The sequence below is a fragment of the Sciurus vulgaris genome, assembly GCF_902686455.1.
Source record: "Sciurus vulgaris genome assembly, chromosome: 11".
Classification (NCBI taxonomy): domain Eukaryota; kingdom Metazoa; phylum Chordata; class Mammalia; order Rodentia; family Sciuridae; genus Sciurus; species Sciurus vulgaris.
In genome coordinates this window covers 54,558,516-54,578,651 of record NC_136472.1, presented here as the reverse complement: position 1 = coordinate 54,578,651, position 20,136 = coordinate 54,558,516, and the positions used below count along the sequence as shown (strand labels likewise).

General features: G+C 42.0%; 2 protein-coding genes and 1 pseudogene across 3 annotated transcripts in view; 1 reads left to right on the top strand and 2 right to left on the bottom strand.

The window, feature by feature from the left end:
* Window positions 1–7,426, bottom strand: part of LOC306638652 (serum amyloid A-5 protein-like) — a 33,570-nt gene extending 26,144 nt beyond the window's left edge. Inside the window, exon 1 of the mRNA XM_079101887.1 lies at window positions 7,381–7,426. The gene's annotated coding sequence lies outside the window, so the exon portion shown is untranslated. The remainder of the gene's footprint in view (window positions 1–7,380) is intronic.
* On the bottom strand, window positions 4,903–7,541 carry LOC306638651 (serum amyloid A-5 protein-like; the record flags this gene model as incomplete). The annotated part of the gene is made up of 4 exons (XM_079101886.1): window positions 4,903–5,177; window positions 5,626–5,764; window positions 6,883–6,974; window positions 7,381–7,541. The coding sequence occupies 4 exons, from the start codon at window positions 7,539–7,541 to the stop codon at window positions 5,039–5,041; spliced, it is 531 nt and encodes a 176-aa protein (XP_078958012.1). The 3' UTR covers window positions 4,903–5,038.
* Window positions 7,542–18,176: 10,635 nt separating this feature from the next.
* On the top strand, window positions 18,177–19,101 carry LOC306639313 (ferritin heavy chain-like; annotated as a pseudogene). Its single transcript has one exon. The product of its transcript is annotated as a ferritin heavy chain-like (transcript).
* Window positions 19,102–20,136: the final 1,035 nt, after the last annotated feature.

Here is a 20,136-nt window from a genome sequence, read left to right as displayed (position 1 = left end):
GTTATGTACTAAATTATCATTCATGTCTAACGTGGAGATATTTGTGCTGTTGACTGGTGCTTTTCTATACATGGGGTCATTATTACAGTCGTACTTATTCATAGTATATTCAATGTTTTCATTGCCTTCACTACTCATCTTTTTTAGACTACTTGAGGTTCATTTTCTGTTATTTCCTTTAACTGTTAGTTTCACCTTGAAGTCCTTGTTGAGTGTTTTTACATATTTGTTGCCCACCCACCTGTCTCAACTATCTCCTTGTCTGAATCAGTGTTTCAGTTGATGTCTGGGCTGTCCAGGAGTCCATGGCATCCCCTGCCATTCTCTCTACACCTGTTCCCCTTGGTCCTCAGGCCACTCTTCCTCTGCAACCACGTTAACAAATCAGCAATGACTCCCTTGTTTAGTCAAGGGTCAATTTTCTCAACCTTTCAGGAGCTCCTGACACTGATTCTGGAACTCCACATTCTCCTGTCCTCCTTCCCCAACAGCTATTCTTTTTCAGTCTATTTTTAGAATCCAAGTTCTCTCAGGACCTCTCACAAATGGAGACTCCAGTGGTGGACACTGAGCACAAGCTCCAAAAGGCTGTGGTGTTTTTGGTGGTGGTTGTTTACATTGAATTCCCATCACCAGAAACAATACTGAGATCATAGTAGGTTCTTCTTATTTATTTATTTATTTATTTATTTATTTATTTATTTATTGTAGTTGTAGTTAGACAGAATTCCTTTATTTTATTTGTTTATTTTTATGAGGTGCTAAAGATTTAACTCAGTGCCTTACATATGCTAGGCAAGCCTTCTGCCACTGAGCTCCAGCTCCAGCCCACAGTAGGTTCTTATTAAACAATTGCTGATTGAACACTCAGAATAAAATTTCTGAAACTTTTTAATATTTCCTAATTCAATGACAAGGAGTACAATTTGGTCACATCATGAGGCACAGGAATGAAAGCCACAAGATAAGATGGAAAAAATTGGATAGTTTGTTGGCCAGGGTTCTCCAGAAACCTCTCTAGAGTTTTCTCTCTTTCTCTCTCCCTCTCTCTCTCTCCTCCTCTCTGTCCCTCCCTCTCTCCCTCCCTGTCTCTCTCTCATTACAAGGAATTATGATGAGCTTCCTCACTCCACTATGCACCTAGACAGTCTCATGGACCTGCCATCTTCAGTTTAGAGAGCTAGGAAAGCTCGTAGGGTCATGTACACTGAATCTGAAGGCTTGAGATTTAAGGAAACTGATGATGTAAAATCCCAACCTGAGACCACAAGATGAGCTGTCTTAGTTCAGGACTTAGGGAAAAGAGTGGGGAGAGCTTTTTCCACCTTTGCTTCTATTCAGGACCACAACAGATTAAGTGCAACACAATCAATGGGGAGAGCAATCTACTTTACTGAGTTCACCCATTCAAATAATATCATCCAGAAACATCTGAAATGCTATTCAATTTGGTCATCCTTTGGCACATGCAACTATACATATAACCTGTTCCAGAGAGCAAGTCAGTGTCTGACCTTTTCTAAAAGAGAACTGACAACATGTTTGTTTCTTTGGTTGGCTGTTTCTGGCGACTGAACCCAGGAGCACTTTACCATGGAGCTACCTCCTCAGTCTTTTTTTTTTTTTTTTTTTTTTTTTTAAGAGAGTTTCACTAAGTTACTGTTGGTCTTGATAAATTACTAAGGATGACCTCAAACTTGATATCTTCCTGCCTCAGCCTCCTAAATCACTGGGATTACAGGCATTTGCCACCAGATTCTACTCATAACTTTATTTTTCCTTGAGCAGACCAAAGTCATTCATAGGGGCTGGCAATGTGGTTAAGGGATAGAGTGCTTGCCTAGCATGCACAAAACCCTGAATTGAGTCTCAGCACCACAAAAAAGGAAACAAGCAAACAAACAAGGTCACTAATAAAAAGTGTTTTGGAAGTAAATAATTGATTAGTACATAATAAAATAAGATCCACGTGGCATTTTTCACATGATAGCTCTTACAAATTGTGAAAACAAAAAAAAAAAGTGTTTTGGTGTGTTCAAACATCAGGATTAGATGTGAAAATATTAATCATAAATTCTTGAGTAACTAAGGACTTTCTTCTTTGGATTAAACTTTAATGTACATGTTTTCAGATTATAGATTCTAAGAAGTGAAAAGATTTTGAGATAGGGGTTTAGGATAGAGAGATAAACCAAATCTTAAAGGAAATCCCCATGAGCCATTGAGGTGCAGAAAGCAGAGTTGTAAATCTTGAGCAACCTGCCCTTGACCGGCTCCTTTATAAAATGAAGGAAATACACAAGTGCAGGGAAAACTGGTGCAAATGATGCAGCTCAACCCTGGCTCCACCTCCAGTCTGGCCCCCAACTACAGCTCTCCTATAAATATTGGACCCCCCCCCCCCCAAATCAAGAAAGGGCTTCTCACTCCTGAAAACCCACATTCTCCCATGAATGTTCACCTATTTCCAAAATAAACCTCTGCCTATGCCTGTGTCTCTGGCTCATGCTGACATGCTATTTATTCCCTCTTGTGTGCCAAGAACACTGCTGGTCCTGAGTTGAAATCCCTCCTTGGTCCAGGAACTACTTGAACCCTTCTCTGAAAACTTCTCTTCTCCCATGACAGTTTAATTCTTTACATATTATTAAATGAATTTCTGCACTCAAGTTTCATTCCAGTGTATTATTTTTAGTAATAATATGCTAATTAGGAAGTTTTAAATATCTACAAAAGCTTAAAAAGCTGCCCTACTTGTATGTAAAAGTCATAATTTTCCATATTATTGCCCTACCAATCCCAAATCTAAAAGTTTAGGACTGCAACAAATATCTATTCACACACATGCAAATATCAGCATTACACTCTTTTGACAAGTTATCACACCTTCAAACTTTACCACCCTGAACCCTAAATTAAAGTGCCTTGAGTCTGCTCTCACCAGCCAGCCTGATACCAATGGCCATATCACCATATTTATCTTGCCCACACCTTATTCTGAAATAAACTCAGCCTCAAATATCCCAAATCTCCTTTACCTCCATGTGCTACAGTGCCTTCCCATAAGAAGTGTATGAGAAAGTCCTCTTGGAACTTACTACAGCAACAAATCTCCCTACTAATTAAATTAACAACTAATTTAATGACTTTCCCTATAAAGATCACTTTATCATTCATCTCCTCCCCTTAGGAGTCCTCCTTCATTCCACTTCCAAAGCAGAAATGGGCACCAGTAATCAATGTGTTTACTTTGAGCCCCACATCCGCATTTCCTTGACTGTCCATGGTCCTGGAACTGGACCCTCTAAACAGCTTGCCCTGGCCAGCTGTGCAGGATGCTAATCTTTGTCAGTAAAGAGCAGTGGAGGCATAGAGAGAAATGAAGACCCGTTTTCCGGGTGCCATACTTGGCTTCCCAGGCTCCCGTGATCATCCTCACCTGCCACACCCAGTGGCACTCAGCCCAGGAGTTTTAGTGGAATCCAAAGGACTGGCTGTTTCAACAATTTCTGTGGCACCTCCACCAGATTTTCAGTGTGTCAGCAGCACCTCACTTCTGTTAGCCTGGGCTGCCATCACAAGATGCCATAGGTGACTTAAACACAGATATTTATTTCTTAAAACTCTGGAGACCACGAAGCTCTAGATCAAGGTACACACTAAGTGAGCTCCTGGTGACTAAGCTCGTCCTGGCTTGCAGACATGTGCCTTCTCACTGTGTCATTGTGGGGTGCAGAGCGGGAGAGGAAGCTCCCTGGTATCCACACTCATAAGAGTTGTCAGGTCAGGTTCTATTCTATGACCTCCTTATAACCTCTTCTCTCACACCAGATACAGCCAAGCCACTCTGGGAAAATGTCTTCTCCACATGAAGTGGGGGGCATACAATTCTCTTCAGAAATCCATCCCTTTTACAACTGGCTGCTCAGAGAGTTCAGCAGCATGCTAGCTGCTACTCCCATGTGAACAGTTTCCAAGCAGGTTTACAGATCCATTGCCCCCACCCCATACTCCCAGTGAGCACAGTGGACCCCTGGTCAGCATCCAGTCAAATTCCGTGCCATCTCCTATTTGTCAGCTGTTACTGTGGCACCAAACAAAACTTCTCTCCATGTAATGGGCTATAGCCTTGCAAAGGAGACCCAAATGTCTGCCTAGAAAGAGGATCATGCAAAGTTTGGTCCTTTCTGTGTTCATTATCCATAGTGGTAACTCCTGTTAATAATTAACAATTTCTTGTATTAAAATTTCCATTTCCAAATCTCTGCCTGGTTTCTGTCTCCTACTGGACTTGACTGATGAGGGGGTTTTCTCTGCCATGTCTGTACTTCACAAATACCACATCTGCAATTTTGATCTAGGTAAAAATCACAAAGTGTCAGGAAATATGCACAAATGGTGTGGACTTACATCTTCATTTAGGCTTCTCTCAAGCAGTAAAAAGAGAGTGTGAAACACTGTTTGAAGAAATATCTTGGCTAGAATGAACAAAAATTGGTGAATAATTGGTTTTGTAGGTTCTGCTGAAAAATGAATAGAAAACCATGGTGGCTATTTCTGGAGCAGAATTCCAGAGCCAGTCAACCCATGACCATGTCTCCTGTCTCAAAAGGCAGACCCACTGAGGACTAGGAACCCGGGGACAGAGAAGGTGACAGGACATAGTTGTCAGGAGTGAGGTGGTCTGGACATGGAAAGGCCTGGAAATAGCAACAGTGTAACCACAGGGACCTGGACAAGTTTGATTCTGGGAAGAGTCAGTGCCGGGGTGTGTTCTGGGTGATCACTGAGATCACATCCCCTATACCCCAAGGTCCAGGATAGATCTCCTTGGTGTTTATCGTTCACCCCTTTGTACCAAATGCCAACCTCGGTGTGAAAAATAACACCCAGCTGCTACAATTTCCATCTCTTATGTATTTATTGAACACCCACTGTGGGCCCTTGACCAGTTTCTGTGCATACAGAACTCAGTGACTCCATATCTTGGCCTTTAGGGGCTCATAGCCAGTGTCCTGAGACAGAATGCAGAGGAAGCTCAGTACTTATCAGGCAGCCCCTTAGGTCGGTATTTATTGGGATCTTCTCCCCTCCTGCCTGATCTATTGGCTTCCTGGTCAGCCTCAGAGTCTTCATGTCCACGGCCAAAGAGTTGCTGAAGACCCTCTCTCGCATCACTGAAATCAAGGAAGGCAGCAAGGAGGTGAGTCAGCAGGCTGATGAGCCTCATCTACCCTGCCAGTTCTCTCCCATCAGGGGATGCTCTGAGAGGAGCCCAGGAAGATCTAGGAAGAGGGCCTGAGATACCACCCTTGACTGGCACAGCCCCACTCAGCCTGGCTGTTTACCCTGGAACTGGATGAATAGCACCAGGGAGGGAGGCTTAGGGACCACTCTCTGGCCCTCCTTTTGTCTATTTAGGAGTTGGTCCACATATCATCAGCCATCTCTTGCTCTGTCAGTGACCCAGGCCCTGCACTGGGCATGGATAGATAAGTGGGCAGAATGGGCAGGAGGAAGACTCAAGCCTGACAGAAAGCTGTTGCAGGGCTCATTCCCTCCTGACCCCCAAAGGCAAGCAAGCTCTGCTCACCCAGGCCTGGCATCCCCAGGAACCTGCCCTACCTGATCACTTCAGCAGCCCAGGCACCCCCAGGTCCCCTTTGGGCAGCCTCATAGTTTCCCCGAGCATGGAAGTATTTGTCGGCACCTATGTAATTGGCTTCTTTCATGTCAGAGTAGGCTCTCCACATGTCCCGACTTCCTAATTGGAAAAGAAAAGACAAAAGGAAATCCAGTAAACACAACGATTGTGACATCACCTTCAGGAGGCATCAAGCAATAAAAATATTAAAGAATTCATCTTGTGATCTTTGCACCTTTAGATCCCACAGTGGAAGAGTCTCTAATCCCAGCTGACTTCTGCCAGTAACTCTAGTGAGAGTCCTTAGGGGCCACACCTGTTTGTCTTTGCTGGTCCACTGTGCTGGGGTGAGCTACAACTTACTGAAAGGTGCTAAGCTTAAAGGACAGAACAGAGGTGTCACTTTAGGACTGGATTCTTCCTCTTCAGCACTGTTGAACAGTTGAGTCAGGTGGTTCTCTCTTGTTCAGGGCTGCCCTGATCAATGGAAGATATTGACCAGCACCCCAGATCTGCCACTACCTGTTGGCAGCAAATTCCCCCAGGGGGACAACCAAACACTTTTCCACACATTGGAAATGTCCTCTGAACCAGCACACTGCCCTAGGTCCAGAACCAGCATTCCACAATGAAGGTACATGTGATTAGCAATTGCAGTGAGTGAGGAGGTGACCAGGAAGGCAGAGGCTGAGTGGGTTGCAGACAGGGAGCCCTCCTGGCCTGACTCCTCAGGAAAATGTCTTCTGAACACTGAGTGCACTGCATGGTGACATAAGTGCCTCTGGTCTGGCTCCATAACCTCCACTGAGGCTGTGGCCGTTTGAGGAAACCTAGAGCAATGGTTCTCAGCCAGGTTTGCCTTCTCTGATCCCCTGGGAGACACTGAAAGTCTGATGCCTGGGCCACAACCCTGCCCAATTCCTCAGGCTGCATGAGGAAGAAGAAGGTCCAGCCATGTGCAGTGTTTAAAACCCCAGGTGGTTTCATGAGGACGTGTCATTGTTAACAATGGAACTTAAGAAGTGGTGAGCAGACACATCAACTTGGCAAAACTGGCTTCATGTACAGCTGATTGGAAACCTCTGCTCTGCCACCTGCTTTTTCAGTTCCATTAAAGAGATGCTCCTCAGTAAATCTCATGCATCCTGCCACACAGGGTAGCACATCCGGAGACAGTGGCTCCAGTCCTTCAGAGTGCTCCAAGTGAACCCTAGAGGCCATCTCTCCACCAGCCTTACCTTGAAATGCTTCAGTAATGAATGAAAAGAATCCACCACTGACTCCCAGGACCAAAGAGCAAAAAACCAGGCCTGTGAGAAGCTTCATGGTGCTGAAATGAAAGAAGAGGCATAAGGAGACAAGGATGAGACTGGCACCTGTCCCTTTCACATTTATAGTCCTAAGAGAGCCTGGTTGTTCATTTCTCCTGGTTCTCATTATACTCCCTGCATTTCCTCTAGGAATCCTTGCAGTAGGACCTCACTGAGAGCCCCTAGCCCTCAACCTGACCCCATCACACTTGAATCCAGCTCTGTCTAAGAAGGATAACAAGGTGGCACCAATGGAGGAGTGGGGAGGTGGGACCGGATTGCCACTGTCCAGGAGGCTTTAATGTATTCTCCATGTGTCCCCAACACAGACCACATGAGGGAAATACAAAAATAGGAATATTACTCTCAAAGGAAATCCCATTCTTGATGGGAAAGAGAAATCAGAATAAGATTTTAAAAACTCACCACTGGCAGTAGTCAATCACCTGATGTCTGGTGGAGCAGATCTGCTGGTCCCTGAGTGGTATCAGGGAGAGAAGGCTGGTATTTATCCTGAGCCTTCCCCCTGGGCTCAGGGGCAGGAGGAGAGAGCCAGGTTTGGTTCCTGGATAGTCCCTCCAGGTCATTTCCTATAAAAATTTGCAATAGAAATCTTACTGAATTCCAGGTGTTCTTCATCCACAGGTCATTTTCCCCAGTTGTGCAATTGGAAGACACAACATACCTTTGCTCTGCATTTGGCAGCTCTTTGAGTCAGGTGAGCAGCTCTGCTGCTCAGCTCTGGGGGAGTGGAGGCAATGCAGAGGAGGCCATGGAGGGCCAGGGAAAGAGCTCTAAGACGGTGCCCCAGTGTGCTGTGAGGTGAGAAGCAAGAGTGACTCCAGCAGCCAGGATTTTGCTTTCCAAGTCAGTGCCTCAGGATGAGGCCTGCTGGACCAGACGGCAGATGCTTCAACAGTAAACCCAGCTGAATTTCTACATAAAGTCTTTGAACTACGAAACTGGCAGGGTGGCATTACACACCTCTGGTGTATCTAAGCTTTCACCTCTAAGGCATAGAACACTCCTGCTCAGTTGATATAGCCAATTAGAAAGTGTATTAGCTAAGATGACCCCTGAGTGAGCCAATGTAGTAAGGGGATTTTCTAAGCACCCCATCTCATCCTGGGGACTCACTTAGATGGAACGAAGCTTTTGGGTGTAAGGAAGTACAGTGTAGTTTAAGAAGCTTGTCACAAAGCATAGGGGGTAACAATTGTTATAGGAAGAAGCAGTCCAATTGTGGAAGAGTTAAGCACCCATGCAGGTGAAAGCTAGGGAGAGCTATTGAGCTCTATTACCCTGGAGCAGGATGGGGTGAGGTTGTCACTATCTGGCCTCTTTCACTGTGAGTTTCAGCCAGTTAAGCCCAGCTCTGCAGGAAAAGGTGCTGGAAATGAGTTCCAGGCCTACACCAGAGCTCAGCAGGGCTAAGGCTTGTATGTATGTGAACAGAGTCACCAACCCTTCATTATTTATCTTCACTGAAACATTCTAGAAAGAGAATTCTGGACACTGCAGTTCAGTCTACAGAAGGGGATACCATTACAAAAGTACCTGAAGTCAGGGTGAAGGAAAGGCTGAATCTTTCTCTGATGCCAAATGAAGTTTATTGTTCCCTCTTCCTCTGCTGGATGGTATTTGGTCCAGCAAGTGCTACTCTTTCACTCAACCTCAAGCTTCTTCAATCAACTGTTACACTCTCATTCTTTGCTGATAAAGAGGATCAAAGATTCTCAGATTTTTTTTCAAATGCATCTCTGTGTTATAGTTATACGTAATAGTTGGATTCATTTTGACATAATCATACATGAATGGAATTTCACTGACTCCATGTCTGTCCCCTGTGCCTCCTCTTTCCTCCCTTCTTCTCTCCCCTTATTCCCCTTCCCCTACTCCATTGGGTTTCTTCTATTTATTTTCTTTAATTGGTGCTTTATAGACACACACACAAAAGTGGAATTCACTGTGGGCATTTTTACATGTACATAACAATTTTGTCAAATTCCACATTTTTCCCCTTTCTCTTTCCTTTTCCCTCCCCCTCTATCTTCCTTCTTACTCCACCAGCTTCCCTCTATCCTCCTGGGGTCTGATCTCCCTGCTATTTTCCCTTACTTTGCTCTAGCATCTGCACATGAGAGACAACACTTGACCTTGATTTTCTGAGTCTGTCTGATTTCACTACACATGATGGTCTCCAGGTCCATTCAAATGCCATATTTTCATTCTTCTTCATGGTTGAGTAAAACTCCATTGTCTTTATATACCACATTTTCTTAATCCCATCTAGAGGCTCACATTCTTATTTGAATAATCTATCTAGCAATGAGAATAGAGAGATATATGTTTAGATTTTCTTTTTAATTTATGCCTTATATGTATCAAAATTCAAGGACCTGAGTGACAGTCATCCCTACTTGACCCTGAATTCTCCCCCTGGGTCAGGGTGGTGCATGGCTGTAATCCCATTGACATTGGAGGCTGAGTCAGGAGCAAGGCAAGTTCAAAGCCGGACTCAGCAACCAGTGAGGGCCTAAGCATCTTAGCAAGACCCTGACTCAAAATGATAAATAAAAAAGCTAGGAATGTGATTCAAAGGTAAAGCGCCCCTGAGTTCAACCCCAGTACAAAAAAAAAAAGGAAGAATGAAAAAAAAAAAATTCTGCTAATGGTAGTGAATAATGTTCTGAAGAGCAAGAGGCTGATGCTTTTGTAACACACAAGAAAATAAACATCTGTTTGTGATGCATTTACTTTCAATTACCCAGGTTCTGACAATGTAAGATTGTGTTAGTTTTTACATATTTGAATAGATTGTAATCTTTATGTATTAATCACACCAGAGGATCTGGTAGGTAGTTTTGGTGTTTTTTGTTTTTGTTTTGTGTGTGTGTGTGTGTGTGTGTGTGTGTGTGGTGCTGGGGATTAAACACAGGGCCTCATGCATGCTAGCTAAGCAATCTACCACTGAGCCACATCCCCAGCCTTGGTAGGTGTTTTCAAAAAACAAATTCCTGGGCCAGACTCTTGGAGGTCCTGTTAGCATCTTTGAATGGTCTTCAATAGTATCTGTGTTTGAAATTTTCCCTGTCTTATGAATAGCCTGTGCAGACAACATTGGTACCACAGGAAAGAGGGTGACAAAGAATTCAGCAGGGACTCAAAATAGCACAAGGCAAGAGACCCTGTGGGAGGTGGGGAGGTAAAGAATGGGGAAATGGCAGTGGGAGCAAAAAGGACATAGATCCTACTTTCCTACTTTAGAAGGAACTGCAAGAGGAGCACCCCATGGATGAAGATGGACACAAAGTGAGATCCACATAGATAGGGAAGTTTTAGATTGTTTCCCTGGTGGAAGAAGTAGGCAGCCCACAGACTTTGGTCCCAGTTCACCAGCAGAAGTAGGGGAAGTGAGGGCAGAGTGCAGGAAGGATGGAAATTGACCCAGAGAGAAACTACTTTCGTGCAGTGAAAGCAGGTCAGGCTGGGAGAGATAAAGGGAACAGTGGCTTAGCACACAGGCCAGCAACAGCAGATTGGAATTCTTTCTTCCTCTGGTGCTGAGTGTGGTGTGCTGTGCTAAGGAGGGCTGATACTTAGGAGCCAGCAGAAGGACCTCCCCAGAGTCCCATGTGGACTCACAATGAAACCATGGGGATGTCCTCCTGATCTTCTACAAAAGGGGCTAAAAATACGATTCCCAGAGGTTCTGGACAGATGGAAGTCACCAGGAAGTGGGAATGTAAAACCTGGTGTGGGAAGGTAGATAAGAGCTAAGCTTCTGACCTGTGTGGAACAGGAAGCATCTATAAATAGAAACTTTGCTTTTAGAGGTGACATACTGCCTGCAAACATGGATGCAGGAGGTCTCCTAGGCCAGGTCTGCTTTTTGAGACCTAGACAGAGGAGGCAAGTCTCCCCCTGAGGAGGGGTTTTTTGTTTATCTGTGAAGTCCTTGAGTCACAAACATCTTGTTCCATCTGTCGTACTTGCACATCTCCTAGGAATGACTCTGTTACTGATAAAGGTGAGTCAGCCGAGCACTGTGGCACAGGCCTGTAATCACAGAGACCCAGGAGGCTGGAGCAGGAGCATCACAAGTAAGAGGCCAACCTAGGCAACTCAATGAGACTCTGTGTCACAATAAAATGGTCTAGGGGTGTAACTCAGACACAGAATGCCCTTGAATTCAATTCACACTAACAAAACCAAAAAATAAAAGAAAAAATGGATCTGCCTCTAAACCCTCCTAATGGATAGCTTTAGAGAATACAAGTGAGTCATGCCAGGATCAGCACCCAGTACTCATTTAGCCATCGGCCAGTGCTCTTTATCTTCTAGCTTCCTGCCACCACAACTTCCCTAATGTTCCTTTCTCAAGATTTGTAAGCCCCTTGACAAGATGAGGTGTGAATTGTGGTAATTTTAATTTGGGTAGCTTGGTTTGGAGGAATGCCAGAGGTCACAGCAATCTCAGCTTCTGGCAGCCAAAACCTGGACGTTGTCCCCTTGCTGTCTTGCCATGCTTGTAACAGAAAGTTCCATTGCAAAACATCCCAGTGCCTTTCCAGTAGAGACTGTGACAATGGGTTCCCAGCAAGATCCTAAAATCCAGGCATCTGGACTTGGAAGCAACTTGGCATTTAACAGCCAAAATGGGCTCAGAAAGACCTGTTGTGACTTCTACTCTTCCAGGTACTGACATTGTGGGGGAGCATTCCATGGCCTGGAGAAGTACACATAATATTAGATGGGAAAAATTCAGACATCACAGAATGTGGCCCTGCCTTTGGTCAAAGGCATGATTCTTTAGTGAAAGTTCACCTAGGCAGTTGAACATCAAAATGTCTGTTTTTCTAGGTAGTGGGAAGTGCTTATATTACTCTGGGTCTTCAGAATTTCACAGGTTCACTTACAATCATGCATCATTTTAAGGCAGGGATGTGTTCTGACTGATGCATGAGAAGATCACGCTATTGTATGGACATCTTTGAGGGTCCTTACACCAACCCAGATGTTAATGTTCAATTAGTCCATGTGGTCTTTTGACGCCATTAGGAGACACAGTGGATACAAGATGTATGAGACTGCTGCTGGCAGTACAGGACATACTGTTCTACAGCAAGTCTTTCTTTAACTGAGTAGAAAACACGCACTATGAAATATTAAAAAAAAAAATATATATATATATATGGTAGAGCCAAGCTTGGTGGCACATGCCTGCAATTCCAGCAACTCAGGAGGCTGAAGCATAAGGATCACAATTTTGAGGCCAGCCTCATCAACTGATCAAGGTCCTAAGAAATTCAGTGACACACTGTCTCAAAATTATAAAAATATGTCTGGAGATGTTGCTCAGTGATAAACTGCCCCTAGGTTCAAATTGAATCCTCAGTATCCTCCCCAAAATTTATCATATAGTAAATACATAAACTAATAACATAGTCATATATGATCATCATCTACTACAGAACTTTGGGGGTATGTAACTGGCAGTGCTATAGGTTTGTTTACAATAGCATTACTATAAACACATGACTAATCATCTGGAGTACAGTGTTACAGTGGCTATGGCATTGCTACGTGATAATAATTCTTCAGTTCTATTATAATTTTAGGAGCTTCATTGACTGTAACATCATTACACAGCTCATGACTCTATTTGTTTATTCATGAATCAGTAATTGAGTGCCTTCCATAGAATGGTCACTCCACTACATGTTGGGCAGAAAATGGGCATCAAATCTAGGCTGTGGCTTCATGAAAATGAGACTTGTAATTCAGGGGTAATGATTATAAATATGTAAGAGAAATCTCACACTTCTTTCATCATAAAAATGGTAAAATTACAATCAATAAACAGAAAAGATTATGTGTACAAAAGTTTGATTAAAGAACAGAGAAAGCAAGGTGTCATGAAGGATTCTATGATTGTTTTTCTCCCACAAGAACAATAGTCATCAGCTAATCACATCATTGTGTCACAGGATAGCAGGGAACTGAAACTCCAAACCTCGGCTCTTTTGTTCCAGTGAAATAAAATTTAAAGTCAGACACCAAAAGTCACGCAGGAGAACTTCATTATCGGTGAAAGTGAGGTGAAAATAAAGTAAAAGGAAGTGAAGTTTTAGCAAAGAGCACTCTCAAGGGAGAGTGTTCCATCTCCAAGCAGAGAATGATGAAGGAGACAATGCTGTCCCCCATTTTATTGCTGACTGATGTTCACCAAGAGAACTGGGGACCACCTTCTGTACTCTTTGCCTTTCAGTGTTCAACTCCTCCTGTACATCAGCAGTGGAGTTTTTTACCTAAGTTGGTTCTCTCCAGAACTGTCATGGTGGCCATCTATTTAGGGGTTTTCATCTACAAGTCATTCCCATATTAATGTTGGCACTGTGGTTAAATCTTGGTCAGAGTTACTTTAGTGCATCTGCACTACTAAAGCAATCTTTCTTCCCAGACAATTGGAGACACATATAGCCCTAATTCCAAGCTTTACATCGACATCCATGGACTCTGTCAAGAGGTAGTGCCATTAGTCCTTTTCTCTTGACACAATTTCCAACTATCTCCCTTGCTTCTCTTTATTTTCTACAAATTAACTACCAGCCTTTGCTTTCTCATCTACTTTGGAAGTAGTTTAAAGAAGGACCCTAAAGTAATTAAAGAACACTGAGACCTTGCCTGCTAGCTCATTGCTAACCACTACCTAACTATTGCTCATCCCCTTCCCATCCCCCTTAAAATAAATGAAAATGTCTCATCTCTCTAAGGAGTCCTGTCCCAGTACTTGCTGCCACCTGCTTGGTGCACCAAGGAATGCTGCAGTTGGTAGCACAGGAAGACTTCCCACTTGTTCCTCTTCCTAACAAGATAATGGTCAGGAATGTAAAGGGAACTTGATTAGGACATGGATCATAATTCTTTTGCACTGTATCCCTTTTTCCAAGCCTCCACCCCTCACAAAGACCACATTCCTCCCAATGAGTTTCCATGTTGCAAGTTTCAGGGTCCAGCAGACCCTAAGCCAATCCAAGCACACTCAGGAGGACAGGTCACCTGTTTTCATCCCTAACCCAGTATTGGCCCTTGCTCTGGTAAGAAGAGCTCAGGGTTACATTCTTCACAATTGCCTAATCTTAAAACTGCGAAGGGCAAGGGAAAGGGCTATAGCTAAAATGGTTACCATTAGATCTTGCATCCCAATTAAGGCTAAATACTGTATTTTGAAAATGGACCATCAGAAGACCGCCCACCCGCCCCCCTATTGCTTCTGGACCGGGGATACTGCCCCCACCTGTTCCCTGCTGCTTCCAGACACTGGTGCGTGTGCCCCGCTCGGACACTGAGCCCACACTGCAGCTCCCCAGTGTGTTTGGAGGCTGGTGCAGACATTTTGAATTATCCCTGAGGACATGGCCACCCTCTATGGGGGTCCCAGCTCCTGTCCTGACACACCTGCAGGAGACTGGAGTCCCTTTGACAGGTACTGCACACCCATCGAGATACTAAGGACTGGGAGGTTTGAGTGGTGGATGACTGTGAACCATAGACTTTTGAAAATTTTTAAAATTTTTAAATTTATTTATTTTTCTCACTCTATTTTCCTTTTATTTACCTAATTCCTTGGAGTTTCTTTCTCCCTTTTCTCATGCTAAAGACCAACTTCTTTTGATCCTGCTCTCACTCTTCCCTTCATGAAGTACCTCTATTTACTCACTTTTATCCCATTAACAGTTACATCCTACGCCCCTTCCCATCCTCTTCCTCCACCACTGGAAGTTGTAGAGCTCATCCTATCTGTTCATTACAATACTGTTAACATCTTTATAGGGGCTATCTGTTCATTACAATACTGTTAACATCTTTATAGGGGCTATCTGGTGTAGGGCTGCCTTTTTTTTTTTTTTTTTTTGCAGTACTGGGGATGGAACCCATGCATATTGTTTGTATTGGGTGTTGCTAATATTGATCTCCCCCTCAAAGGAGAGGTATTGGATACCTGCAGGGTCACAATAAGCCTGCAGGGGGGAAGCTGCAATACCTCAGTCCTTCACTGTGAGAGGGGAATTTACAGAAATAATATGAAAAAACAGGGGAAGAAAGTGTTTCTAACAAAGAAGATGCTATTTTGGTAGAATCCAATGGCAGCAGAAGTGACAGAAAAGAAGTTTAGAATCTACATAATTAAAACAATTCATGAAACAAAAGATAAGAGAACAAATGCAGGCAATGCATGATCACTCCAATGAACAGTTAAAAGAGCAAATGAAGGAAGCAAAAGAGCACTTCAATAAAGAGATAGAATCTGAAAAAAACAAATAAATGGAAATACTTGAAATGAAAGAAATAATAAACCAAATTAAAAACTCAATAGAAAGCATCACCAACAAGAATAGATCTTGTGGAAGATGGAATCTCAGACAATGAGGACAAAATATTTAATCTTGAAAATAAAGTTCACCAAATTGAGAAGATAGTAAGAAATCATGAACAGAAACTTCAAGAATTATGGGACATCATGAAAAGACCAAATTTAAGAATTACTAGGATTGAGGAAGGCACAGAGAAACAAACCAAAGGAACGAACAACCTGTTCAATGAAATAATATCAAAAAAATTCCCAAACCCGAAGAATGAAATGGAAAATCAAATACAAGAGGCTTACAGAACAACAAGTGCACAAAATTACAACAGATCCACACCAAGGCACATTATAATGAAAATACCTCACATACAAAATAAAGAGGATTTTAAAAGCTGCGAGAGAAAAGCATCACATTACATATAAGAGGAAACCAATATGGATATCAGATTTCTCAGCCCAAACCCTAAAAGCTAGAAGGGCCTAGAACAATATATTTCAAGTTCTGAAAGAATGTGGCAGCCAACCAGCAAAGCTAACCTTCAGATTTGATGATGAACTAAAATCTTTCCATGATAAATAAAACTTAAAAGAATTCACAAATAGAAAGCCAGCACTACAGAACATTCTCAGCAAAATATTTCATGAGGAGGAAGTGAAAAACAATATAAGTCAGCAAAGGGAGGAACTACCCTAAAGGAAATGTCAATCAAAGGAGAAACCAAGTCAACTTAAGAAACAAAAATAAGCCAAAATGACCAGGAATACAAAGCATATCACAATAATAACCCTGAATGTTAATGGCCTGAACTCATTAATCAAAAGACATAGACTGGCAGGTTGGATTAAAAAGAAAGACCCAACAATATGCTGTCTTCAAGAGACTCATCACATAGAAAACAACATCCACAGACTAAAAGTGAAAGGATGAGGAAAAACATACTATGGACATGGACTCAGTAACAAAGCAGGGTCTCCATCCTCATATCAGATTAAGTGGATTTCAAACCTAAGTTAGTCAAAAGGGATAAAGAAGGACTTTTCATACTGCTTCAGGGAATCATAAACCTGCAAGACATAACGATTTTAAATGGAGCATCCATGTACATCACACAAACCCTTCTCAATTTTAAGAATCAAATAGCTCAAAACACAGTAATAGTGAATGATTTTTAACACACTACTCTCACCACTGGATAGATCTTCCAAACAAAAACTGACCAAAGAAACTATAGAATTATATAATACAGTCAATGATATAGACTTAACGGACATGTATAGAGTATTTCATCCATCATCAAGTGAGTACACTTTCTTCTCAGCAGCTCATGGATCCTTCTCCAAAATACACCATATGCTATGCCACAAAGAAGTCATTTGTAATTACAAAAAAATAGATACTACCTTGTATTCTACCAGACCATAATGGAATGCAAATAGAAATCAATGATAAAATAAAAAAAAAAACTACTCCTATACCTGGATACAAAATAATATGCTATTGAATGATGCAATGACAACAAAAGACAACAGGGAAGAAATTTAAAAATTCTTAGAGGTAAATGAGAACAATGACACAACTTATCAAAATCTCTAGGACATCTGAAAGTAGAACTAAGAGGAAAGTTCATTGCCTTGAGCTCATACATTAAAAAAATAAAAAGTCAACAACTACATGACCTAACATTACATCTCAAAGTCCTAGAAAAGGAAGAACAGATCAACATCAAAAGTAGTAGCAGACAGGAAATAATTAAAATCAGAGCTAAAATCAATGAAACTGAAACAAGAGAAACAATTCAAAAAATGAGCAAAACAAAAAGTTGGTTCTTTGAAAAAGTAAACAAAATTGATAAACCCTTAGCCACACTAATGAAGAGAAGGAGAGAGAAAACTCAAATTACTAGAATTCATGATAAAAAAAGGAAAGATCATGACAGACACCACTGAAATACATAACATACTGAGAAGCTACTTTGAAAATCTACACTCCAACAAGATAGAAAATATTGAAGACATTTACAAATTTTTAGAGACATATGATCCTCCCAAACTGAATAAGAAAGACATATACAATTTAAACAGATCAATTTCAAGCACTGAAATAGAGGAAGTCATCAAAAGTCTACCAACCAAGTAAAGCTTGGCACCAGATGGATTCTCAGCTGAGAAGAACTAATACTAATACTTCTCAAAATATTCCAGGAAATAGAAAAGGAAGGAAACCTTCCAAACTCATTCTATGAAGCTAATATCACCCTCATACCCAAATCAGACAAAGACGCATCAAGAAAAGAAAATTTTAGACCAATATCCTAATGAATATAGATGCAAAAATCCTTAACAAAATTCTGGCAAATTGCACACAATAACGTATTAAAAAAAAAAAAAATAGTGCGCCATGATCAAGTGGAGTTTATCCCAGGGATGCACAGTTGGTTCAACATCCAGAAATCAATAAACGTAATTCATCACATCAAGAAACTTAAAGTTAAGAATCATGATTATTTCAATAGATGCAGAAAAAGAATTTGATAAAATACAGCACCCTGTCATGCTTAAAACACTAGAATAAATAGGAATAGAAAGAACATACCTCAACACTGTAAAGGCTCTCTATGCTAAGTCCATGGCCAACATCATTCTAAATGAAGAGAAACTGAAAGCTTTCCCTCTAAGAACTGGAACAAGGCAGGGATGCCCTTTCACCACTTCTATTCAACATTGTCCTAGAAACACTAGCCAGAGCAGTTAAACAGACAAAGAAATTAAAGGAATACAAAATAAGGAAAGAAGAAAAGCTAATCACTATTTTGCCCAGGACATGATTCTATATTTAGAGGATTCAAAAAACTCCACTAAAAAACTTCTAGGCCACACATTCTTGGCTGAGAGTCGCCGTGGTTTCCTGCTTCAAAAGTTCTTGGATAGAACCCGGTGCTGGACCCCCACCCTAGCTGGCCGCTCAGAGCCAGCAGTCCTTGGCCACCTCCTCTAGCACCCTCCGACCGCCCCCAGGCCTCCGCCGCCGCTCCAGCGCTGCACAGCCGCTAGGCCTCTCCTTAACCACCCGCCATGAGGACCGTGTCCCCCTTGCAGGTGCGCCAGAACTATCACCATGCCTCCGAGGCCGCCATCAACCACCAGATCAACCTGGAGCTCTACGCCTCCTATGTCTACCTGTCCATGTCTTACTACTTTGACCGTGATGATGTGGCTTTGAAGAACTTTGCCAAATACTTTTCTTCACCAATCTCATGAGGAGAGGGAACTAGCTGAGAAACTGATGAAGCTGTAGAACCAATGAGGTAGCTGAATCTTCCTTCAGGATATCAAGAAACCAGACCGTGATGATTGGGAGTGTGGGCTCAATGCAATGGAATGTGCTTTGCACTTGGAGAAAAGTGTCAGTCACTTCTGGAACTGTACAAACTGGCTACTGACAAAAATGATCCCCCACTTGTGTGACTTCATTGAGACTCACTACCTGAATGAGCAGGTGAAATCCATCAAAGAATTGGGTGACCATGTAACCAACTCATGCAAGATGAGAGCCCCAGAATCTGAAATGGCAGAGTATCTCTGACAAGCACACCCTGGGAGACAGTAATAATGAGAGCTAAACCATAGGCTGACTTCCCCATAGCTATGGAAGTGACTTCCCTGGTCACCAAGGCAGTGCATGCATGTTGGGGTTACCCTCATCTTTTCCAAAAATTGTACCAAAATATCCACTTACGTACTTTAATTTGTACCATCCCTTCAAATAAAGAAATTTGGTCCCCCCCCCCAAAAAAAAAAAAAAAAAAAACTTCTAGAAGTAATAAATGAATTCAGGAAAGTAGCAAGGATATAAAATCAATATGCATAAATCTAATCCATTTCTATTCATAAGTGATGAATCCTCTAAATTAAGAAAATCACTCCATTCACAATAGCCTCAAAAGATTAAAATATTTGGGAATCAATCTAACAAAAGAGGTGAAAGACTTCTACAATTAAAACTACAGAACACTAAAGAAAGAAATTGAAGAAAACCTTAGAAGATGGAAAGCTCTCCCATGTTCTTGGATAGGCAGAATTAATATTGTCAAAATGGCCATACTGCCAAAGGCACTATACAGATTCATGCAATTCCAATTAAAATCCCAATGACATTCCTCATAGAAATAAAGCAATCATGAACTTCATCTGGAAGGATGAAGTGGGGATATGAAAGAGACCTTGAATATTCAAAGCAAGCCTGAGCAGAGGAGGTATCACAGTACCCTAACTTAAACTATACTACACAGCAATAGTAAAATAAAAACGGCATGTATTGGCACCAAAATAGACAGGCAGATCAATGGTACAGAAGACACAGAGACAAACCCACAAAAATACAGTTACCACATACTAGACAAAGGTGGCAAAACATACAATGGAAAAAAGATAGCCTGTTCAACAAATGGTGCAGGGAAAACTGGAAATGCATATGCAGTAAAATGAAATTAAACCTCTATCTCTTACCCTGCACAAAACTCAACTCAAAATGGATCAAGGACTTAGGAATTAGACCAGATACCCTGCACCAAATAGAAGACAAAGTAGGTACAAATCTTCATCATGTTGGCTTAGGATCAGACTTCCTTAACAAGACTCCCAAAGCACAAGAAATCAAAGCAAGAATCAATAAATGGGATAGATTCAAACTAAAAAACTTTTTCTCAACAAAGGATATAATCAATAATGTGAAAAAGAACCTACAGAGTGAGAGAAAATCTTTTCCACACGCACTTCAGATAGAGCTCTAATCTCCAAAATTTATAAAGCAC